Source organism: Canis lupus, chromosome 1 (genome assembly GCF_003254725.2).
Source record: "Canis lupus dingo isolate Sandy chromosome 1, ASM325472v2, whole genome shotgun sequence".
Lineage (NCBI taxonomy): Eukaryota > Metazoa > Chordata > Mammalia > Carnivora > Canidae > Canis > Canis lupus.
The window spans coordinates 49,928,385-49,953,810 of record NC_064243.1 but is presented as its reverse complement, the minus strand read 5'-3'; the positions used below and the strand labels follow the sequence as shown (position 1 = coordinate 49,953,810).

The window sequence follows — 25,426 nt, the reverse complement described above, 5'->3', positions numbered from 1 at the left end:
TCTGCTTCCTCATAACCAATCGTATGGCCCAATAAGAGCCAGAGAGCCAGAGCATAGGAAATTGCTCACTCTTCCCATCTCACCGCTGAGTGTCTGGCCGCCTTGACTCCTGGGCTCCTCGGAGCATCAGCCCAGTAGCACAGCCTTAGGCAGCCTCAAGTGCTGTGCAGGCTTGAAAGCGCAAACTGGCAGCCCAGTTTCAGTTGGTCCTGGGGACCCTGATCTTCCCGAAAGGCCGAGCACAGCTGCTCATAGGTAGAGGGTTGTATGTGCCTCCACCAGTCCAGGACAGAGCTGACAAAGAACCGAGTCTTGGAGGCAAAAGTCAAGCTTGGAGCAGCAGCAATTCTAGGCACCACTTCCAGACCAAGGCCCAGAGGGGACACAGCAGGCCACCTAGTCCAGTACAAGGGCTACCAGCTGCCACTTGGCCTGTGCTACTTAGACAAGCATTTGGGGTGGCCGTGTCGCCATACAAATGCACACACTGCACCCAAATGAGACACACTCACTGATATTCCCACACCCGCTCACACTCACTTTCAGATTCCCTGCCCACGGACCTGCCCCAGGCCCTTGCCACTCCCGGTACTGGATACCAGAAATCTTCTCCGTCCACATCTTCAAGGGCAGCCAGCACTTTAAACACGGAGCTGCTGACTCAGCAGGTGCACAGGGAGCTCTGGGCCTACACCCATGATCTTTCTCATCCTGACACAGGAGCTGAAAAGAACATCGGTACCCAGCTAAGCCCTTTTATTCATGATACATGTAAGACAGAATTTAATCTTCCTGTTTCAAATACTCTCTGAAATATTTTTCAATTCTGCTTCTCAGCTGAAAAGCAAGACAAGGGTAAACTTTATGAGAATGGATCTGCTACTCAGATTTATATAGATACGTAGCAGTTGTATTGATCTAAGGGGACTGCAAGAAACATGGTGGTGAAGAAGAGGCAAACTGCCGTGGAGAAGGCGTGCTTCTGTACGCTGGCGTGAAGGTTGTAGGGTAACGCGGATCACACCATGAAAGAGAACCAGGTTGGTGACACGTGGCTTCAAATAGGGTTTTAAATTCTTATGGCCTGGATTGCTATTTATTGCAAAGTATCAACCCAAGGTTGGGGCTGGCTTTTATTTTTACGGTGACAGCCTTATGTGATTCCACAGAACCTTCTGGCAATCTAAAAATATCCGACAAGCACACAACTTTCCTTTGAGCTGAAAAGTGCCCTCAGTTTGAGAGTCACCATCCATGCTCCTGGAAAGGTGCCAGTCGGAAAAGACTGGGTTCTTCCACACTTCGATATATTTATTAGTGTGCTGTGTGCCATTTGGTAATTTATTCTTGAAGATCCCACTCCGGGAGCCATATGGCCATTATAACCTGGCACATTAGAGAACACATGATGGTCTAATAGTCTGAGAGATTTTCTGTCCAAAACGCTTGTAGTATTGAAGGCTATTCTCATCCACACAACCACAGTGTTTGAAAAATTGACTTTCCCAATCCAGCATCTGCAAGACTTGCTGTATGCTTATGAACTGTTGTGGGAATATTAGGTAAATGGGCAAAGCCTCTCCATTCTGGATAGGATTTCTTTAGCCATTCCCTAATACCATATTTCAGTAAAGCAAGGGAGGAGGACTCACTATGGACTATACCTCTGGATTCTTTTTTAACCTTCACGGATGATTCGAGTGATGTATGGGCACAAAAAAAAAAAAAAAAAAAAAAACCTGCAGTCATTTATGCCAACACCACACACACAACTCTCCCTCCTTGCTTCGGATCCTTCCTATATTCAAAGTGCATCTGTCCACACCACCACTGACCCTCTGGCCGGAGGAGTGCGTCTGTGCTCATCAGCCCTCAGAAATGTTGGTCCACGAACCCAGCCCAGGAGGTGAGGGGGAGAAGCAACCCTAATATCATGTAGTTAGAGGTGAGCTTTTTGACTTGCTGCTGCAGAGCTTCTTGAATGTTCTTTACATGCACACACACACACATTTTTTAACAGAAATGGGTTTGTGTGGATGTGCCATGTTAGCAGTTTTCTCTGCTGAGTACGTATTGCAAACGTCTTTGATTTCTCCAGCACCCCATGCTTCACAGTGACCTAACATCCATTCAGGAAGCTGTGACGTGGTTTACTTAAGTCTTTATCCTACAGATCGGTGACACTCTTTCTGTGACCAAATTTTTGCTACATTTCTTATTTCTTTCTAGAAAGAACTCCTAGAAGAGGTACTTTGAGGGTCAAAGTATGTGCATGTTTCTAAGGCTCTGCATATGACCATTTCCTCAGTTCCAAGAAGCACATTTTTATGTGTTTTCACATTTCTGAAATCAGGCTAGTGTTTTAAATCGATGTCAGTGTTTACGATGGCAGTGGGCTTTGTTTCTTTCGTTTGTCAAGCTGTTACAAAACGGAAGGTACTTTTTACAAGTAGCGTCATCATGGAATTAAACCGTCCGATAGGTGAAGTTGCCTTCCAGAAAACAGATGTACCGTGAGTGGCCCTCCTGCCAGCAGAGGGGCTGGCGACTCCCCATCCCCTCCTCTCTCAGCTTTGCCAGAGGATGAGCACTTGTTATTTCTTGTCCATCACATCAGCACATTTCTGTATTTATGATTCGCTAATAATTAGCTACCGTGATCATATCTTGTAATAATTGTAATAACTGGAGTAATTTTGGCATAACTTTGACTTTCCATGCAAAGAATTGTGAAATCGTATTTATAAAAATATAAATTTTAATGACAGAGCATACTCATTATAGAGGCTTTGAAGTTAATATAATTTATGTTAAATGAATCTTAATCTTAAATTAAATTAAATCTTAAATTCTTCTAAAGTTCTACTTTATTAAAAATATCAAACAAGCCTAAAAAGCCTTGATTGGCCAGTATGCATGGCCAGCACAGTGGGGAGTTTTGCCCTTCCCTGTAACACCGGTGCCAAATATTCTTCCTAATTCCAGCTGCATTTCTCCATTCTTCAGGGATGATGTAATCCTGCTGACACCATAATTCAGTGCCTGCAGAATGATTGCAAATCCCTGATTGTGCTGATAGCACTGAGCGAGCATGACTCGGTAAGGAACAGCGACTGATAGAAATAAGTTGTTACTTCCATTTCAACATTGCTGATCGTTGAACAAGAAGAGAGATGAACCCATTCCATGTGAGTGGAATGGAAATTACCAGGGATAAAGGAGCTTAGAAATTGTTTATTGAAAGTCAGCTTATTGCCATTAGCCTACCAGGCATTTCGTTTGAGCTAATACTGACTGAGAAGCCACTTTGTCATGACACGGAAGCCATTGCACTCAAAGCATGACTCAGGTCACAGAGCAGAAGAACAGACTAAGACGTTCCTATCAGGTAGCAGTGAGTGAAGCATTAAATCTGACATGTTGCTCCAGAAGGAGAACTTGGAAGCCACCCCACTGTACGTTTTTGATGGATATGAGAAAGAGCAGGAATGTGAAGCTTCCTTTCAGGAAGCACCAAACTAAACTTTATAACATTAGAAAATCAGACACTAAGTGGGAAGATTGAATTGCAAATACAAGAATTATGACAAATTGCCAATATTTGAAGGGGGGGGAAATAAAACCAGAGGGTCATGAGGGTCATTCCTGTCCACAAGACTGCCCATTAGCTTCTTTAGTTAGTGGGTTTATTACCAACATGAATCTTATTTTAATTCTTGAGACTAACTTAACATCCCTCTTCAGCCAAGTAAAGTGCATTTTTCAAAACTGATAGGAGCAAAAATCCACCTTAATAATATCCACTGTAGGGACTCCTGGGTGTCTCAGTGGTTGAGCATTTGCCTCCTGGGGTTCTGGGATCAAGTCCCGCATTGGGCTCCCCCCCAGGGAACCTGCTTCTCCCTCTCCCTATGTCTCTGCCTCTCTCTGTGTGTCTCTCGTGAAAAAATAAATAAAAGCTTTTTAAAAATAAATTAAAAATCCACATTTTAACTACCATATTGAAAGCCAAAGACACAGATTTGCAGCTAATCCTACTCCTGGTCCCCTGTTACCACTTTACACATTACCCCACAGGAGGTGAATCTCAGAACATGAGGCTGCCTGGCGGTGAGCCCTCGAGGACCCCCGGTTCCTATTCACATCCCCTAGAACCAGCCGTAAATACTGGTTCTGGGGGACCCACTTCTCAGTAAAGAAGTTCAGAGGCAACTGCACATGCCACAAAGGAGCAGCAGTCTTGAAGAAGAGGTACATGATCATGTGACAACAAATGGCAATTAATGGCCTTTCCCCTCCAATCCTGTTGTAAATCTTGTCTCTGTGTGACAAAGCCTGTTTCACGCCATGCAGTTTATTCTCGGTCGGCACTAAAGTAAAGGTCTGTGAGAGATGCTTGGGAACATAAATCAGTATTCAGGTCAAAGAGTCGTCAAGCCAAAGGAGCTGATAAGAAGCAACTTTATCACTTAGTCAATCTTCCTGCTGTCAATGAAAATAAAAAATAATAAACCTATGTCAGACCATCACAATAGAAGAATCAGTTCCTTTTGAAAAAGGGAAATCGGGGACCCCTAGGTGGTTCAATGGTCAAGCGTCTGCCTTTGGCTCAGGGCATGATCCAGGGATCCTAGGATCGAGTCCCACATCAGGCTCCCCGTGAGGACCCTGCTTTTCCCTCTGCCAATGTCTCTGCCCCTCCTTGTGTGTCTCTCATGAATAAATAAATAAAACTCTTTTAAAAAAAAAAAAGGAAATCAGAGGAGATTATACTTTTCTGCTGGGAAGCTGACCTGGTATATACAACTTTGCACTCAAATGTTTTTCAGAAGTATGTTGGCATTGACTTAAAAGATGAGGGTGTCAGGTTTTCTGCAGCAACAAAGGGGAAGGTGTGGCCGTCTGCACAGTTCTGCAGCTTGTTTGGAATGAGCATGTCACTGCGTGGACACAGAGCCTTCTGATGAAGAAATCTGTGACTCATGTCATTTGCAGGGAGTGATACACACCATGATACCCTTTCCTACAGAAAAGCATTTCTGAACATGGAGTCATAGAAATGTATCATTACAGATCATGGAAACAGGAGGACATCCTGATACACCTTGTTGTCTTAATTTTGGATCTAAACTAACTGGACAGGGCCAGTACCGCCAGGGTCACTGAAACAGGAAACCATATTCAAGCTTAGTTTGTAGGACTGTCTTGTTCTCATCTCACTTGGTCCAGCGTACCCTTCCAGCCTGAAGTGTCACCACCGCTGTGGAATTTGGCCAGACTTCCTGGAGGGAGCAAACCCTCTCTGGCCTGTGACGGGTCTGACCCCTGTCACAGTGCTGATGCTATAGTGTGATTGTCCGAGGAGGTCTCCGTTTCCTTCTTGGCTCCATGGAATCACAAACAGACTCAGGGCCCAGTGCTAGAGAGAGCAGCACTCGGGACACATGGGTGGGCATTTCTATGTCCCCACCCTCAAGGAACTTGGATCTGGAGGGGGATGGTGGATGAGGACACACCCGGCACAGGTGATAGGATGAAGTCAGGGTTCAGTACGGGCTGGTGAGCACGCAGGGAAAGCAGTGAGCCCAGGCTTGGGGTCAGGGACATCTGCCCAAAATGAGTTCCTAGTTGGGAATCAAAGTACCACTATTACGGGTTAGTCTGGCAAAGGAGGACCATGCGGGGGACACATGAGGAGAGGCCATGGCTGTGGCTCGGTGGAGACCCAGCCTCCCCGAGGCCCACTGGCCTCTTCCTCTGCGCCCCCCACGCTCCCGGGCCCCGCACCGCCCAGTGCAGCACGGCGTCTCAGCAAATGCTCACGGCATTGACGAGTGATCCCATACAAACCAACAGCCCACCCCGTGAGCAGTCTGCCGTTCATCCTCACGATCGTAGCAAAGGTTCCTTTATGAGCTATTAGCCTTTTGAAAATTTGATGCTAGACACAGACAGAACTAGAATTTCAAATAATAAGGCGTTAGATCATTATAATTATCCCTAAAAATACTCACTAAATGCCCATTATGCCTGGCATGATCCAAAGCGTTGGGCAATTTTTTAAAAATACAGAATAATATTATGTTCCAACATGAATAGCAACAGCAGAAGGAACGGGGTGCCTTTCCACCATAAAGGTGATCAATCGGCACTGCCAGGGCCCCATGGCTCTAACATTCTCTGCCACCAAACTGAAGGGCACCGCAAAGTGAACCTTTTATGCTTCTCTATTCATTGTTATTTGGCTTAATGAATGTCCCTTGTGCTTTGGGACCCAAAGGTACTGGTAAAGAGGCAGCAACATAGGTGACATTTCATTTCTTGTCCCCCGCAATCTGCCGTTATCTTGGCAGCTCTGAGATGCCGAGTCCAGGTATTTGCTCTTCAGGTGCACTTAATTAGCTTCTTTCTACTTCCTTAGCAAAGCAATAAAATCAGGAGGGGAAAAAAACTTGGGAGAGAGTCCTGTAAGCCTGGGTTTCATTCTACACCGTAGTCAGACGCTGCAAGGTGTGTGTTGCCGGGAGATAACATTTCTCGGGTGGCCGAAGGCACTTGGCTCGGGCTGCAGCTCCCCGCCCCCCCCAGGCCGGCGTTATCTTCTGCTAACACTCGTCCGGAGGAGTCTTTCCTCCACCTCGACGGGCGGTGGGGCTGCTGGCAGGGCCTCGGTGGGGACGGGGCCTCGTAAGTGGTGTGGGCTCTCACCATTGTCTGCTAGTCGGGGCACAGATGCCTATCAGGGGAGGATAGCGTGGGAAATGCTCCCGCCACGATGCAGCGTGCAAGCTGTGAACGTTCTTTAAGAAGTGCTGAGAACACAAACAGAAGCGTTAAGTGGCTCAGCTCCGCGGAGGCTGGTGTGTGAATGAACATCCAGACCCGTCTTCTCTGTCTCTTCTCCTAAGCTTCGAGCTGGAATCATCACGAGGGATAATCTAGACCAGAGGTCCTGGGGCAGAGAACACCTGAGGCCCAGGAGAACTTTAAATAGGGGGTGGCTGGGGACTCCTGGGTGGCTCAGTGGTTGAGCAACTGCCTTCGGCTTGGGTCGTGACCCCGGGTCCTGGGATCGAGTTCTGCATCAGGCTCCCCCAAGGGAGCCTGCTTCTCCCTCTGCCTATGTCTCTGCCTCTCTCTGTGTGTCTCTCATGAATAAATTAATTTAAGAAAATCTTTCAATAGGGGGTGGCTAGCCTCCAAAATCCAAGTGCCAAGTGCCAAGGCAATGCACATGGTGATGTTGTACACGTGGAGAGGGCCGGAGACAATTTTGAGGTTTGTTTCAGCTTCTGTCATTAGTGCATGCTTTTAAAATGAATTTTTTTTATTCAGGTTAATTAACGTATGACATCCTATTAGTTTCAGGTATGCAACGTAATTCCCTATTTATTAAAAAAAAATTGTTTTTCTATGGATAAGGACTTATAAGATCTACTACCAGATTATCACCTCCAGTCCTGGTGCCGTACATTATTACACCCCCATGGCTTACTTATTTTATAACTGGAAGCTTGTACCTAAAATTAATTCTTTGGTGCCACAGTGTCACTGGCCCTTCACTTCACTCGCCGGGATCCGTCCAAACCATGGCCGATGAAAGTCCACTTGCTCAAATCAGGTGGGGTTGAAGGCTTCCCAACGCAGAGCTCCGGCTTGATCCATTCACACGTGAAAGCAATGTCCTTGTCACCCAAGCCCCAAGGTTGGCTAACTTCACAAGACGCCAGTGATACGCCGTCAAGCCAACAGGCCCAGCATCGCGGATTTCTGTGACTTTATATTTATTCAGTTCTTCCCGTGGCATTGCTTCAACGGAGGATGGTGTCGCAGACATCAGAAACGGTTTTGTGTGCATCTTTGGATCCATAGTCTGTGTCATGATTAATGGCCAGGACGCTATCTGCCAGGGTACACTATCTGATAAAGTGAGCGAGCAGGTAAATCAGGCACCCGTGACACTGGGGAAGTTAGCGATAACGCGGGTCAGCCCTGATTTTTGGGCTTTCTTTAAACAAATCACTCACAGGGTGTGACGGGGAAGCTCTCACTGCAGACACGTACACCTCATTTTCTTTAATTTGACAGATGGTCTGTGTTCTGCAGGTTTTTCTTTACATCATCGTGCAAGGTGCAAGGTGCAAGGTGCAAGCCTTCCAAGGCCCGACGTAAAGAGCAATCTTTGTTAGAAAAAAATACATGAATTTCTTTCCATGAACATTCTTAATTTCCTTATCTCCTCTTTGCGCCCACCCCCCTCGCTCCTCACCTGGCCCTGCTTACCTACACTCTGTGGAAGGTGGTCTGCTTCTTTTTGTTCTGTTGTTCCTATACTGACTGTGTATATCATCAGACTAGACAGTTCTTCTAAAACTTCCCTGTCTGGCATGGGAGCCGCCGGCCGCAGCTAAGCACCTGGAAGGCAGCTGGTCCAAGTTGAGATGTGATGTGACTGTAAAATTCCTGCCAGAGTCCAAAGAATTTGTGAAAAAAAAAAAAAGTAAAATAACAACACTTGTTGTATTGATTCCATGCAAAAAATACTATTTGGGATGTATCGGGTTAAATATTTATTTCACCTGTTTCTTTTTTACTCTCATATGTGGCTACGAGCACATTTTAAAATCACTCCTATTTCTAATGGACAGTGCTGTTTCAGACTGTGTCCTTTTGCCAGTAGTTTCAGAATCCAACAGACAGAAATGCTGCAGAATTACTCTAGGAGAGTCTATTCCAGCTGGGGTTTATTGGTAATGCATTCCCAGTATCAGAGATTGATTTTCTAAATGAGTGTTTTTCCCCACCACCCCGGCTGACTCTCTAAAATAGCTGTGCTGGGGATGCGAGAGGCTTTCAAGCTCCTCGCAGGCCTCAGCCTGGCTCAGCCCGCACACTGCAGCCCCTCTTCCAGCCCGGCCATCCCCCCCTACCACCAGAATCCTGCAGCCTCCCCCTGAGCTGCACCCCCACCCCTCGTCCCAGTCCCCACCCCTGCCTGCGACCACCTCCCCTGCCTCTGAGCAGCTTCCATGCTGCCATGGTGCCCAGGAGGAAGAGCTACCCACACCCCCGCTACGTCCCACCTCCCCAGTGCTCGCACTGCCCAAACACTTGGAATTAGCACGATTAGGGGGCCTATCATTTGGTCGGAAAGCCACTGCCTGAGGTAACAGAGCTCAGTCACCGACCCCAACCCACCCCAACCCACCCAAAATCTCGGAGTTTCTACACACCTGCTCCCTGCAGATGGTTCAGCACAGGATCGCAGATTGTGTGATATTCCCCTCTTGTTCTCTTATTCTCCATAAGCATTGCCTCCTAAGCACGGCCATGAGCTCCTGGAGCTGGGTACCTGGCCTGCACGGAGCAGACATTGGTCACCTCCTGTGTTCCAGACCCTGGGTCCTGAGGAAATGAGATGAACAAGACACAAATCCTTTCAATGTAGAGGAGGCAACAAGAGAATAGCTTCTGGAGGGGCAAACATTTAATAGACGTAGGTAGAAGAAAAAAAAAAAAAGAAAACAGTGCTTAAGAGAAAAATACCCTGACTTTTTGGTTGAGGCTGCAAGGAGAGGAGCGGGAACAAGTAAGTTCCCAAGGCACCTCTGACACTGCTCCATGCCCGGGAAAGGCTTGATATATTTTAATCGATTGGTTGATGAATCATTTCAGCTGCAAAATCTCTAAAGACAAAAGTCTCTAAAATGTGCCACAGGGTGCCACCAACTTGCTTGGCTCCTTGCCAAGACTGACCCTGACCCAACATGCCTGGGGTCGGGCCCAGGTGTTCAAGGGAGGCGTTCAGTGTCCCTGATATACAAAGAGAGCAGAAGGATGCCCACAGGCACATGGGACAAATTGGGCTCAAACTGCCATATGGCTTGGATTTCACGTTTTGACTGGCATAGTGTAATCATTTTTACAAAGTCTAGTGCCTTGCTACAGATTGTAAATGATAAGGTCACAAGGATTAGAGACCAGTTAAAAATGTTAGGAGACATATGCTGTGCATTTTACTAATGAATGGCCATATTCAAACATGTTCACTAATTAATGGCAATATTTGAATGGGTCCACTAATGAATGGCAATATTTGAAAGTGGTGTTGAATTTGATGCTCTGCGACCAGTGCTCCATGTCTGGAAGGAGCCAAATGCTCCATAAGGTCTGGGAAATGCTGGTTTTAAAACAAAATTGAGCCAGCCTTGCAAGATGCTAAAGGGAATTTCCACTCAGAGACCGAGGTTTACCCGCCAAGAAGTTTGTTTAGATGACCGTGGAGGGTGTGAGCGTTGTAAATATAAGAGTCCCGGCCTGTGGCCAAATCCCACTTTAACCTTTGGAAACGAGAAGCCAGGAAGTGAAGCCAAAGCTGGGAGATGCCGTGTATGGGGGTGAGGACCAGCACCACAGGAATTGTTCTTTAAGATAGGTATAGCTGGGGCACCTGGGTGCTCAGTGGTGGAGCATCTGCCTTCGGCTCAGTGGTAATCCTGGGGTCTGGGATCGAGTCCTGCAGCGGGATCCCTGCAGGGAGTCTGCTTCTCCCTCTGCCTATGTCTCTGCTTCTGTCTCTGTGTCTCTCATGAAGAAAGAAATAAATAATATTTAAAAAAACATTCTTTTAAATAAAATGGTTACAGCAAAGAGAGGAAGTGATGGGATTCGGGAAAGCATCACTGCCATGAACCCACCCACTCCTGCTGTAAGGGCTGCCTGGTGAGCAGCACAGAGGGCCCAGGACAGAGCCCTGGCTGCTGAGCCTAAGGCTCCCTTGTCTCCTGTTTCCTTTTCTCTGACCCAGACCTCCAGTTTGTCGGCTGTCAGCGTCTCAAGCCACCAGGCTCAAATTCACTTAAAGTCCTTTCCGGGGAAGCAGAGCCAAATCCAGGCCGACTGAGCAAGGAGAAGACAGGCTCTGTACACCTTGTCTCAGAGCCTGGGCACAAGAAGCAGGGAAGTTGACTGGTGAGGACTGACCACAGGCCACTTCTGACCCCAGTTTGGCCAAATGGCCAAGACTCAAAAGTGACTCAGAATTAGTTATTTGGCCAGGGGCCTGCCTCTGTGGTGATACGATGTGGACAAAGAGGATCTTAGCCAAAATGCTGTGTTTATTTGCGATTCTTTCCAAGCCACTGTTTGACAAAGGTCATCAGTGGTAACCCAGCGAGTGGGGAGAGGGGAGCGGGCCTTCACATGCCTTGCTGCCGGGCATGGACTGCCCGCCGCATCCTCCACAGAGGGCAGGTGTGCAAGTGCAATCAAAATTTAAACTCCACGTGCCCTTTGACCCCACTATTTCACTTCTAGAAATTTATCCTACACATTTCCTTTCCCTTGTGCAAAACTGACCTATAGAGAAGGACATTCCCTGTGGCTTTGTTCATAATGGCAAAATATTGGAAAAGACCTACATGGCCATCCTCAGGAGCCAGGTTAGAGGCAGTAAGGTACATCTATCAACTAGAATACTGTGCAGCTGCTCAGGACGAATGGGGTATTCAGCATGTACTTACAGAGAACAGGCTGTAAATGTATTGAAGGAAAAAAAGCAAGGAGCAAAGCACAAGGCATAATGCAATATTTTATATGCCATTTTTGCCGTAAAATATAATGCATTAAAAACTTCTGGAAAGATACAAACAGATGACAGTGATTATCTCCCAGAAGCATTGTAGGTGACCAAGGAGGAAAGGAGACATATACATTTTGCACCTTTCAAGTTTGTGCTGTGTACATGTATTATCCACTCAAAAAATATAAAACTACTTTTTAAGGCCCATGACTGTGTGAGTTATATATCAATGAAGGTGTTAAAGAAAATGTAAAATAAATGTCCAATAAACATGTTTAGGTTTAAAAAACTATAAACATTTTGAAGTAGGAAATAAGTTTAAATATCTTTAGGGGTGCCTGAGTGGCTCAGTTGGTGAAGCGTCTGTCTTAGGCTCAGGTCACGATCTCAGGGTCCTGGGATCGACCCCCACATCAGGTCTGTGCTCAGCAGGGAGCCTGCTTCTCTCTCTGCCCCTTTCCCCCCACCCTGCTCATTCTTTGTCTTTCTCAAAATAAGTAAATATTTTTTTAAGTTTAAATATCTTTGACTAGAATTATAGGTTGGACAGGTCAATGTCCAGCAGTACCAGCAGCACCACTTTTGCCATCTGGCACATTCATTAGCCCCTCTGGACTCGAAGTTTGGAGGTCAGCCCTGTGAAGGTCAGCTCTTGGTCTCTTTGTTGTGCAAACTCATCATCTCCAGTAGGTCTCTGGTTCTGAGACAGATGGTAAAAAAAATTTCCCCCTGAATCATAGTCACAGTGGATGTGTGCATTAAGGCACTGCACATAGGAAGATTGAATGGGTACATACAATCCTTGATGAGATCGTGATGATGTAAGAAAAGGAAATTTTCAAAAAGAGTTCTGTAAAGAGCTCCCCATGAATGAAAATGAAAACAAGGGAAGTAAGGGTTTCTGATGGTGGCAACCCCTAAAACAAAAGTAATTTGGAGGAGGGAAGTGTCAATGTCCCAGTATTTTGTGGGAATCCGGATGGCACTGTTCAACCATCCCGGATGATTCGTATAGAATTTGAAAACTACAAAGGAATTCAGTCACTGAGCTATTTTCAGCTTCCTTAAAATTATTTCTTTTTAGCCATTTGGAGGTGACATGTAAAAGATTGTCTTAGTCTGTTTACATTTAGAGCGTGGCGTAGTTTATGATTGCTTCCCACCATGAGAGCCTGTGATTTTAAGATGTCGATTACTTGAAAGGAAATAAACCTGACTTTCTTCTTTTCAAGATTGTGTTTTAGTGCATTCTAATCTAACACCACTTCCGTTGTGTTGCACTGTCTTGTCAGAACAGTTTTGCATGTATCAGCGGCTGGTCACCCGTGGGGAGCCTTACCCTTCTAATACTCTATTTTTAACACACTGAGGCTAGTTCATATATATCACTGCTGCCATCTTCTGGGAAGTCTTATACCCAAAAGAAAACTATTTCATCTGATCCCAAAAGAAGCACAGATGTGTGCCTCGGGCTTTGATGTTTCCCTTGACTATAGTAAGGGGTCCTGAGACAGTATTTGATTCTCGCCTGTTCTTTTAACACAGAACTTCAGAGCTATGGAAAGAAATAAACGGCATATAATAAAATGCCTTTCTAATAGATGCTATCGTGACAGAAAACAGGCAGGAAGAAACGTGGGCTTTCATGTAGAGATCATTCAACTTTAAGGATCAAACCCTTATTTTGAGGGTCATTGCTTGTAAGTACCAACTGGCTCTCAACTGTATCGATCAGCAGACACTGGATGTTCTGATTGCATTGGAAGCTGTTCATTTGATTCTTTTTCATGTTTCCAAAGAGAAAATGGAACGTCCCCTTTTGAATGTCTCCATTATGGGCATGTGGGAAATCAGACTCAAACATCAATCAAATGACTTCTCTACTGACATGTGATTGAGTGATAAACATGACGGGCAATTCATAGAGCTCCATGGTAGTACAGGATGGTCTAGGGGATTGACAGTGAAAGTACCCCTGCACGTATACCAGCAAATTGAGGCCAGCATCCCTCCCCATACAGCAGTTAGGAGGGTCAGCAAGCCCAGCATGTCCCAGGAGTTTCCGGTTTTAAGGACAATTACATAACAGCAGTTAATTACCAGAATGGTGGGAATCACTTTAATTATCAGGGGGCTGGGGATCCCTGGGTGGCACAGTGGTTTAGCGCCTGCCTTTGGCCCAGGGCGCGATCCTGGAGACCCGGGATCGAATCCCACGTCGGGCTCCCGGTGCATGGAGCCTGCTTCTCCCTCTGCCTATGTCTCTGCCTCTCTCTCTCTCTCTCTCTGTGACTATCATAAATAAATTTAAAAAAAAAAAAAAAAAAAAAAAAAAGAAAAATTATCAGGGGGCTTCACTGTCACTTTATTGCCTATAAAGCATCACAGCTTTATGAGAAAACCATTTATTATGTTTACTATGTGCCAGAATCTGTGTTAAATTTCATTACCTTATTATTCCTTCTTTACTAAAATAAAGAGATATTAGGATCACGCAGGATAATAAGTAGTAGAGAAAGGCCTCTGTCTCCAGGTCTGTCTGACTTCAGAGGGTTTACTTTTAAATATTAAATTAGATCTTATTTTTTTAAGATTTTATTTATTTATTCATGAGGAACAGAGAGAGGGGCAGAGACACAGGCAGAGGGAGAAGCAAGCTCCATGCAGGGAGCCCGACGTGGGACTCAATCCTGGGTCTCCAAGATCAGGCCCTGGGCTGAAGGCAGTGCTAAATTGCTGAGCTGCCAGCTGCCCTACATCTGATTTTTAAAACTATAAATATCTACTATGTGATTTCATATATTACAATGTGGTATTCTTTTTTAAAATATATTTTTTAATTTATTTATTCCTGAGAGACACAGAGCGAGAGGAAGAGACACAGGCAGAGGGAGAAGCAAGCTCCCCATAGGGAGCCTGATGTGGGACTCAATCCCAGGACTGGGATCGGGCCCTGACCCAAAGGCAGGTGCCCAACCATTGACCCAGGCGTCCCATGTAGTATTCTTTTATGTATAGTCCAAGTCCAAGATTTTATTCATCCTTAAAGTGAATTGTCAACACATATTAATTGCAAGGCAAAAAATATTACTTCAGTGGTAAGAATGGTTTAGTTATTACTTCTTAGGGAAAAAAATTGTCTTATTGAATTTCCCCTTTGGTAAATAGTTGTTTTAAAGTTGTACACCTCATATGAGGCACCTAGGATGACCTAGTTACTACAGTTAAGTGAAAAATTTGGCATGAACCTCCCAGGCAGCTAATCCAAAAAGAAAAATGAATTGGATTAGCATATTCAGTGTCAAATAAAGGAACACTGTCCTGCTGTTGGGAGCGATGACCTTATTTCTGGTATGGACTTCTTTTTTTTAATATAGTTCTATTTTATTCATATTCAGTTAATTAACAGATAGTGTATTATTAGTTTCAGAGGTAGAGTTCAGGGATTCATAACTGGTGTTGACTTCTAAGAGCAATTGTCCCGTGGGTACTTGGGATCGAAAACATAGACACAAAGAGATTTGAACTACCATTTTGCAAATAACATAGAAAATCCAAGTACTTGTTTTTCTGTATCAATCCATTTGCAAAAGAATTAACTGACCTAGTAAAATTTTTTCTCTAGCAGCTGAGCTATGTCAGCCAGCCAAAAGAGAGGCGGAACCAGTAGGAGGTGGATGCAGATATATAAATATGCCCAGCTGTCCCCATAGATCTATAGATATCTAGATAAATCTGTGTATCAGCACATGCACATCTCTATACACAGAGAGGAAACTGACATGTGACTGTAAGGCTTACCAGGCTGGCCCTAACCCCATGGGCAGGCCTCCAGGAAGGGCAGGCTGGCACAGCCTGAAGCTGTTGTCCACAGATAGACTCTCTATCTCTCGGGAAAACCCCAATTATGCTCTTAAAACCCTTCCACAGATTGAATCAGGCACACCCAGATTATCTAGGATCATCTCTCTTCCCTAAAGCAAACTGAGTATAGATGTTATAGGCCGACAAAATACCTGCCCAGAAACACCCAGATTAGTGTTTGATCGAAGAACTAGGGACTACAGTCCAGCCAGGTTGACATGAAAAGCTAACATCACAGGAGCTGAGATAATACAGTTTGTACATATTGCTTTCTAACCAGTTCTAATAGGGAATAGACTTTAGAGCCAACATTAGAAGGATGCATTACGTTTCTAATTTTTAAGAGGCTTTAAAAAAATTGTTTTTAACTGCAGAAATTGGTGGCATTTATCAGATCTATCTCAGGAGAAAGCAATTCAGGAAAAGTATACTAGATAAATGTTTGGTAGTCCCTTCCATTCAATTAGTATTTGCTCGTAAGGTATCTTTAGTAGCAAATGTGAGACGACCGCTAATAGCAAGTCCCAGGTGAATTGTAGCCTCCTGCGTTGTCAATTAGAACAAGATCCATGTGCCCTAGATGAGAGACATGCAAGGTCAGCAGACTGAATGTGAAAATGTGGGAACCGGAGCACTTTTCTTCTCAAGCTCTTACTCCAGAAATATCTGCACCACTGGCAGCGTTTGAAAACTGACCCAAAACATTACATCAAGGACTTTTGTCTATGCCCAAGCCAGACATCCCCCAACTGTCCTCTGTTTGTTGTGCCCCAAGCAACTCACTAAGTGTTTTGTGGTGGTCCTGTGCCAAAGAAATATAGTTTTGTTTATCAAATACTTAGATCCAAACGGTTTTGTTTATTAAATAATTTAGGTCCAAGTAACATGAATAAGAATTTAATGTCTTAGCCATGTAATAGTCATTTGAAAAAATAGATCACATAAACTGAAAGAAAGAATATTTTTATTTCATTCTTAAATAACTACATCTCCTGTTGCAGACAGTTGTTCACATGATAGTTCTTTTCCTTTTTAAAAAATTTTATTTAAATTCAATTTGCCAGGCAGCCCGGTGGCTCAGCTGTTTAACGCTGCCTTCAGCCCAGAGCGTGATCCTGGAGACTCGGGATCGAGTCCCACGTCGGGCTCCCTGCATGGAGCCTGCTTCTCCCTCTGCCTGTGTCTTTGCGCCTCTCTCTCTCTCTCTCTCTCTCTCTCTCTTTCTCTCTCTCATAAATAAAATCTTTAAAAAATAAAAAAATAAATTCAATTTGCCAATACAGTATAACACCCAGTGCTCATCTCATCGTGTGCCCTCCGTTATTAACACCCATCACCCAGTTACCTCATCCCCCCTCCACCCACCTCCCCTTCCACAACCCTTTGTTTGTTTCCTAGAGTTAGAAGTCTCTCATGGTGTGTCTTCCTCTCTGATTTTTCACCACTCAGTTCCCCCCTGGTAGTCATTTTCCTGTCACAGTAACCAAAACCCAGCTCTGCAAAAACATGTCATTAAAAGAAGGGGAGCACAATCCACAGTAACACCATGAACTGCCTTGAGTCAGTCATTCAGACAGTGTCTAAAAGTGAATGTCACTGTGTGTTCCTCAAAAAATTTAGAATATGGGAGCCTGGGTGGCTCAGCAGTTGAGCATCTGCCTTTGGCTCAGGACATGATCTCAGGTTCAGGGATGGAGTCCCACATTAGGCTCCCTGAGAGGAGCCTGCGTCTCTCTCTCTGCCTATGTCTCTGCCCCTCTCTCTCTCATGAATAAATAAATAAGTCTTTAAAAATCAGAATATCCCACTGCACCCCTGTGAGCTTCCTGTGGCACCCCAGAGTGCCTCAGTACACAGTTTGGTAACTGAAGGGCCTAAGCATTTGTACAAGCACCTGGTTGAATCCTGAACAACCTAATTAAAAATTTGAAAATTTTCAGGGCGCCTGGGTGGGCTTAGTCAGTGAAGTGTCTGGCTCTAGATTTCAGCTCAGGTCATGATTTCAGGGTCATGAGAATGACCCTTCTGTGGGGCTCACACACTGGACATGGAACCTGCACTCTCTCTTCTCTCCCCATCTCCTTCTGTCCCTCCCCTACTTAAAAAAAGAAAAGGAAATCCCTAAATATTTTCAAGATTAGACCTTCTAGATATTTCCCTGTTTTGTATGAGAAAGATTCAAGTTATTCGACTAGGAAGCCAACTGCATTGATCTCTACATTCAAGTTATACACTCTGAATAGAAGCAAATTAACAAGTGCATTAATGTTAAATTATCACCAGCCAATTTTTGCAGCTTTCTTGCTTGCCTTCTACCATGCTGAAATGGGCAAGCCTTCATCTTCATGTGCTCTTCCTTTTCTGTTATTTCTTTAGTCCATTGTTTGTAGTTCAGTGTGAAAGGGATTTAATATCTTTGTGTCAGGGAAGGCCTATTTATTCTGACAAACTGATCAACCTCCAGGGTGTTCCTCTACCATGAAACTGATTTTATATCTCATCCACGAGCTAATAAGATGTGAAGCGTTTTCCCTGTCACGCCGAGAGATCAGACTTGCTTCTGTAGAAAGCGCTGGGTGAAATCACACAGTGGGTTCTTCTCAATGACTGAACAATACAGCCTGCATTTTTCCAACATAGCATGTGAAAGCAGAGAAATGGCTCTGAGGCAATCCTAAAGATGAGCAGACACATTAATAAAAAAAAAATGTTTTTCATCTTAAGAGGAAGCTCTGAGATCCACTTCACTCACTGTTTACTGGATTAGCTTTCAGTTCAGGGAAAATAAAAATGCCAAAAATTAAAACCCGGTAGTGTTGGTGAATTGTGTAAAGACATCCTGACACACACCCCTCTCCTACCAACCTGAATTTTTTCTTATCCTTTAAGATTTGATTTATTTATTCATGAGAAACACAGAGAGAGAGGCAGAGACACAGGCAGAGGGAGAAGCAGGCTCCCTGCAGGGATCCCGCTGTAGGACTCGATCCCAGATCCGAGGATCACCACCTGAGCCGAAGGCAGATGCTCCACCACTGAGCCACCCAGTTTCCCTGAATCTTTAAATAAAGTTTAGATCCCACTAAATTGGGGCCAGTCTCTCTGCTGTGAGAAGAAATAAGACTACAATACGAAATAGTGGCTAGAAGGTAGGTTGCATCGCATCTATAGAGGCTTTTTCCTTACCAGATACTTGCCTTTCTTGTTTAGTATGCTCAGAGATTAAGACAATTTTCAGACAAGCTGTTAAAACAAGAAATTGAACATAGGGAAGGAGGGAAATCTCTCTCTGTGGTGAAGACAGCATGAACCCTTGGATAGGCTGTTCTTTCTGAGGTGAGGAAGGGTGGTGATATACTGGGGGATAAAGCTGGACTTCTCTGCATCCTGTTTATTTGGGGTCTTACCTGAAGCAAAACTGCACTAACTTCTCAGCTCGTGCTATAGAATATTCATATAGAACTTTAAGCCTCTGCAACTTTAAGCCTCTGCAACTTTTTTGAGTCTTCCAGATTCTTGGTACCGTGACTATATCAGTCATCATTTGCTGTGTAAAAATCACCCAGAAACTCAGTGATTTAAAACAACATTCTTGTTCCTGTTTTGCCTTATTTTCTTTTTTTCCAACAAGGCCGTAATTTGGGCGGGGTCCTGTAAAGAGTTTGTGTCTGTTCCATGTGGGGTTGGCTGGGGTGGCTCATCCAGGGGCTGGAAGTTCCCCTGGAAGTATAGCTCGGACTCACGGCTGGCAAGTCGGTGCTGGCTGCCTGCTAAAAGCTCAGCCAGGGCTGTTGGCCCTCGGCTTCAGTTCCTCTGTGCACGAGCCTCTCAAGAGCCACTGGCAGGAGCAGAAGCCGCCAATTTCCTAAGGCCTGGGCCCAGAAAGCGGCATGCCATCATTTCCACCATGTGCTGTTGGTCAAGGAGTGAACACATCCACATTCAAGTAAAAGACACATAGAACCCACCTCTCCATGGGAAGAGTACCAGCTCATCCTGGGCTGATGCTAGAAAACCACCACCCCTGCCCATACTCCCTACTCACTGATCCTGCTCTCTTCCCTGGAACATTGCCTCTGAATACAGTTTCTACTGTGAGATGTGTTTCTCCCCAGTGTGTTAGAGAATGTTCGTGGAAGGGAACCTGTTTTCTACTAAAGCAGCTCCTTCCTCAGCTGTGAAACGGGGTGGGGGGGAGGGGAACAGTACCTGGCTGTTACCAGCTTGATTTTTAGAAATCAGTTTTTAGAAATATTTTAGAAATTTTTAGAAATATTGTATGCCAGTTAAGGCGTACTAGCTCCCCTACCTCGTACAGGGATTCGATGAGAGAGTTACTACTGCTACCCTGGTTTTTCAAAGGGCACATATCTGAGGCATAGGTGCCAAGGTGGCTTCCTGAGGTGTCTCACTCAGTTGGCAGGTGACAGGGTGATGACTTCAAGCCCATGTGTCCAACTGCAGAGCCCACCCCCTCAGCCAAACCCTCTAGAGCATGGCTGGTGATGATGGAGTAGTCCTAGAGGGGACAGCTGCCTTTTCCAGCATTCACTCTGTAGCTTCCTTCCCACAAGACAAAGGGTAGAGGTGCTCCCCAGGTCTCTTCCATTCTGCAGTGTGGGAATGATGAAAGGAGCACCATCATCAGGTGAGAAGACCCACTCCAGGCCACGTATTAGTCCCTGAGGCCGACATAACCAAGTACAACAGACCAGGGGGCTCAAACAACAATTATTTTCCCACAGTTCTGCAAGCTAAAAGCCCACGAACAAGGTGTCAGCAGTGTTGGTTTCCACTGAGGTCTCTCTCCATGACTTGCAGTCATAGAGGATTAGGGCCTGCTCTAATAACTTCATTTTACCATACTTACCTCTTCAAAGACCCTTTTTCCAAATGCAATGACATCCTGAGGTACTGGGGGTCAAGACTTCGCCACATGAATCAGTAGGGGACCCACTTCATTTCATCTTTCCGTAATAGGCTTTCAATGCAAAACCAAATCTATTAACATAAACATATAAATCCTCCGTGTATGTAAACAGGTCTTAGATGTGAAATTCTTGAATAAACTTGTTTTCCTCATATCCTAACACCAGTAACACTCTACTACAGGTATTTATTTGCATTATTGTCTCTTCTGGCAGACTGGAAACATCATACAGATAGGAACTATCTCACGCATCTTTGAAACCCTGCTATAGTGCTTGAAGTATTACTTAGTGAAAGAATAAAGAATACCATTGAAATATAACTTTATTTCTCTTTGCAAAAAGTAATCTGGCACAGAACCCATCACACAAGTCAGAGGAATGAATATAATGAGCTTGGGGGAAAAAAATGTTATATCCAAATGCTGCCAACAAACCCATCCCTAACATGTGTGTGTTCTTCTGCAGTTCATCTTTTGCCGGGAATGTAAGGAAGAGTACCATGAAGGCGAATGCAGCACCCTATTTGAAGCCTCAGGAGCAGTGACTCAGGTAGAGTGCCCTCTTCCCTCCACAAAATAGGGCTCGGGATTGGGTGAGAGACAAGAACTTGTCAGAAGGGTTCCAATCTGAAAAACAAAACAAAACAAAAACCCAAAACCAGACTAGTAGCCTACAGCTACGGGGAATGGGGCTCTGACTATCTACCCCTGTGGTCCTCCCAGATCCATCTGCCTTCTCAGGGTAGGGCTGTAGATGGCCATTGGGATATGCCCATACTTTCCCCAGGGGAATAGGGAAAAGGAACATAGCATGATCAGAGGAGTCTTCAAAGGAGAGAGAAAACAATTTAACAGTTTCTGAATCTGATCAATCAGTATGAACCCCCACACTTATATTTTTTTAAAGTGCCTTGTTTAAAATCATTGGTGAAACTATCTCCATGAATGATGTGCACAGACGTATTATATGATGCAAGGATATTATTGTTTTTTTAGCAATATCATGAACTATGCTAAATTGTATTTCAGTCTTGATTAGGTAAAGAACATATTTACTGAACCTTACTCTCCAATGTACTATATCAAGGCTTAGGGAAATGCAAATACATTTTCTTTTATTTATTAATTATGATCAACAAACCTTAGAGGAAAGGAGTAAAAATTTCAGCACAGTTGATGAATTCACTCATTATTTTTCAACTGATAGAGATGTTAACAAGGTTTTAAACATTAAATCTACCCAGATAAATCTTTTAGTTATTTTATTGACAGGAACCTCATAAATAGACATAGAAATTTCAGAATGTTTTAATTTTTTTAGAATGTTTTAATTTTATAGTAGAGAATAGAAAATATCTGAATGTTCTAATATCAGAGCATAAAGAAGTATATCTTTATAAGGTATTTTGTGGATTTATTTACTAATATTAACATAACCAAATAAATATAACTTGTGAATTCAGGTCTTCTTATCAGCTTCTAAAATGTTGGCCATGAGCATATTGGGAGATAGGTCTGAATTACCATAATTTTTGCAACAGAGGCAGCAAATGCTCTTTCTGGTGATTTTATTTTAGCCCAGGGGCATTCAAATACGAGCTCACTGCATACTGATGTCAGGAATAATATTAACCCTGAGACTCCCCTGCCCCAGGACCCTGTAGCCCAGAAGAGCTAGACTAGACCAAGGAACTGAGAAATGGAGTTGGTCTAGAAATTTACATACATATGTTCTCATAACCACAAATACTGACAAAGCTTTCAAGAAGTGATACCTTAGTATCTATTTATTTGAAAACAATAGCCATAAGGTGAAGGAGAGAACTGCTTAATGTAAAGTTGTCCCAGTGCCTGATCCCCTTGATAATCCCCTTCATGATTCATTCAAGAAGAACCAACCAACCTTGGTGTTAATGATTGACGTAGCACCCCCAAAATTTTTTAAACCATTAAAAACTTAATATTCAATTCAGGAAAGTGGAAGAAAGCTAGAGCTTGCCTTAAGCATTAGATGATCAGGATCCTGTGTCTGCAAAGACCACCAATTAGCAAACATTAAATCAAGCATTTGTATCCACCAGACATTCTTCTGGAAAACTGCAGGTAAGCATTTTTTTAGGATTTATTTATTTATTTTAGAGAGAGAGCAAGCAGGGGAAGGGGTAAAGGGAGAAGGAAAGAGAGAATCTCAAGCAGACTCCTCAATGAAAGCAGAGCCCAACACAGGGCTCAATCCCATGACCATGAGATCGTGACCTGAGCCAAAAATCAAGAGTCAGATGCTTAACCCACTGCCCCACACAGATGCCCCTGCAGATAAGTATATTTTTCTTTAGAATCACATGAAAGAGTTATAGGGGAGACTTAAGGGAAAATAGATAACAATAGTAATATGCAAAACAAAGTTTAGGAAATATATAGCTTTGTACAATGCCTCCCCAGAAAAGACATGAAAGGTAGATTAGAGTTTGTCAAAAGGATAGTGGGTAAAGGATGATCAAGAACATTCCAGCAGAAAACACTGCATGGACAAAGAAACAGAGGCAAATATCTTATCTGGCGCACAGATATTTAGTAGATGTTTGCTGAGTGATTGTTGCATCCATAAAGAAAAAGACGTTATTTCATTCATTCATCATATATGTATTAAACACCCATAATCCATTAGGCTTTGTTCTAGGCTCTGGGGATACAGTACCTGCTGTCACAGGTTTTACTATATTAGATGCCACACGGGCTGCACAATCAGTATGATAGGAGTTCAGAAGAATAGTCGATTTACTTTTTTTAAAGATTTTATTTATTGGGGATCCCCGGGTGGCTCAGAGGTTTAGCACCTGCCTTTGGCCCAGGGCGTGATCCTGGAGTCCTGGGATCAAGTCCCACGTCAGGCTCCCAGCATGGAGCCTGCTTCTCCCTCCTCCTGTGTCTCTGCCTCTGTGTGTGTGTGTCTATCATAAATAAATAAATATTTTTTTAAAAAGATTTTATCTATTTATTCATGAGAGACACAGAGAGAGAGAAAGGCAGAGATACAGGCAGAGGAGGGAGAAGCAGGCTCCATGCTGGGAGCCTGATGTGGGACTTGATCCCGGGACTCCAGGATCAGGCCCTGGACTGAAGGTGATGCTAAACCACTAAGCCACCGGGCTGCCCAAGAATAGTCAATTTAGCACAGAGTTATCCAAGAAAGAATTCAGGAAGAGTAGTAAGACCTCCCTGTAGTAAGACCTCCCTGAAATGAAGCTCCTTTCTGCCTCACTCAAGCTGCTGGGCCAATATCATACTCCTCTTATTGAAAACAAAACAAATTGACCAACTGAACTGGATGAGTCTCTCTATACATTATTGCCTGAGAACAGAAGGCACTTCTTGGGGTTTCACTGCCCTTTTTCCCTATGTCTCTGATTTATCAGGGTCCTATAGGAAAAAATAATCCAACTCAGATGCACATGAAGAGATTTTAACTAAAAGGTCACAGATGACCTACAGTAGTGGGGAAGGGTCACAAGAACCCAAAACAACATGGAGGGCCTCCTAGTACAGTGTCAGTGGGGAGCCATGACCACCTGAGACATGAAGAGACAAAAAGAGGAAATGATGTCACACAGGGAATAAGCCTGTGAAGTGGAGCCATGGAGGTGGGGCCTCTTGACGGGAGGTATGACCACAGAGGGTCCAGCATAGCCAGTGGGCCCCAAGCAGGAAGGAAAGGAAGATGGACATCTTGACTTCTCTCTCTCACCCTCTAATCTCTTGCTAATGTCTCCCATCGGTCACATCCAACTGAAAGCCAACTTCAAGGAGTCCTAGTGACACAGACTGTGTGGGTCAGCCTTCCAGGTGCAGGGCAGAGGAGGGAAAAGAATACAGAGTAACCAGCACATTCTCTATGTTCTGATTTACCAAGTCTCCAAAGCCTCCTGATTTCAATCATAGCTATTCTTGGACATGGAAAAGGATGAACCACATAAACTGTTTCATCAAACTAAAAGATCCAATTCCATTCAGTAAGAAAAAGAAGGACTGTTATTTTAACAGGGCTAGTTTGTTTTCTGTTCCCTGTATTTCTCTCAAATTGCAGTGATCTCCAGGCAGATGACCTCTGCAATTCCACCGATAAGAAATTTTTGAAAGGAGAACACTCTATACATGCAACAATAAGAATCTAAACACAGCCGCCCCCCCCCACCCCTTGGAATTGAAGGCTTTGGATGCAGCCTCATGTCTGGATTTTGCTCATACTAACAAAATACCCTCATTAACCCTCTTCACATTTCCTTTCAGTTCAATTCACTTGTAAGGTTTTCCCTTTCAGTATTTGCAGCTACTCTCCACTGTTCTCCCTTGAAAGCTGAGTGGTTTCTGGTCTTTGATATTACATTATCCAGCCAAGCAAGCCCATGTCTCCTGGGGCCCAATCAGGCCTTTTCCATCAGTTAGGCTGCTTGACCCTAAGCTTAATGCATTTTTTGATTAATGAAATAATTTTTTTTAAAAAGCAAACTCAAAAATTGGTTTTAAATTGGTTTTAAAATATTGAACAAGCTTTAGGTTGAAACTGCTGGGAGTTTGGGAAATCAGTGACAGAAGATCAATCCATCACAGGCTAATGAGAGTCCAGTCCCATTTGCTTCCCCTTGTTCTTGCCTGGCTGTTTTCCTCCCCACGCTTTGTTTCCTTCCATATATTCCCTCTGGAGGCTTTCTAATAAGTAAACACTTGCTCTTGCAAACCACATAAATTGATTCATTCTCCCAGTGGTTCCAAGTAGTACATGTTACTCTCCCTATTCAACTGGAAGGCAAACTGAGACTTCTAGATTTTTAATGATATTGTCCAGAGCCACAGAGGAAATCATTTTCAGTGGCAGTACCCAATGAAAGAAGTTTGGGAACAGTGGTTGCTCTCTCCAAGTAATAAATCTACAGTGTCTAAAGGGAGTATGCCCACCCCTGCCTGCCAAGCTCCTACCCAGTCTGTAAGACCCAGCTCATATATCGCCTCCTGCATGAAGCCATCTGACCACCCCCACTACCTCTTTGAAGCTC

At 44.1% G+C, this 25,426-nt stretch overlaps 1 protein-coding gene across 1 annotated transcript in view; it reads left to right on the top strand.

Moving 5' to 3' along the window:
* The window catches only part of PRKN (parkin RBR E3 ubiquitin protein ligase), a 1,305,989-nt gene that overhangs the window by 1,244,781 nt on the left and 35,782 nt on the right, over positions 1-25,426 (top strand). The window contains exon 10 of the mRNA XM_025422695.3: positions 20,842-20,925. Within this exon, the coding sequence (XP_025278480.1) occupies positions 20,842-20,925 (84 nt within the window). The remainder of the gene's footprint in view (positions 1-20,841; positions 20,926-25,426) is intronic.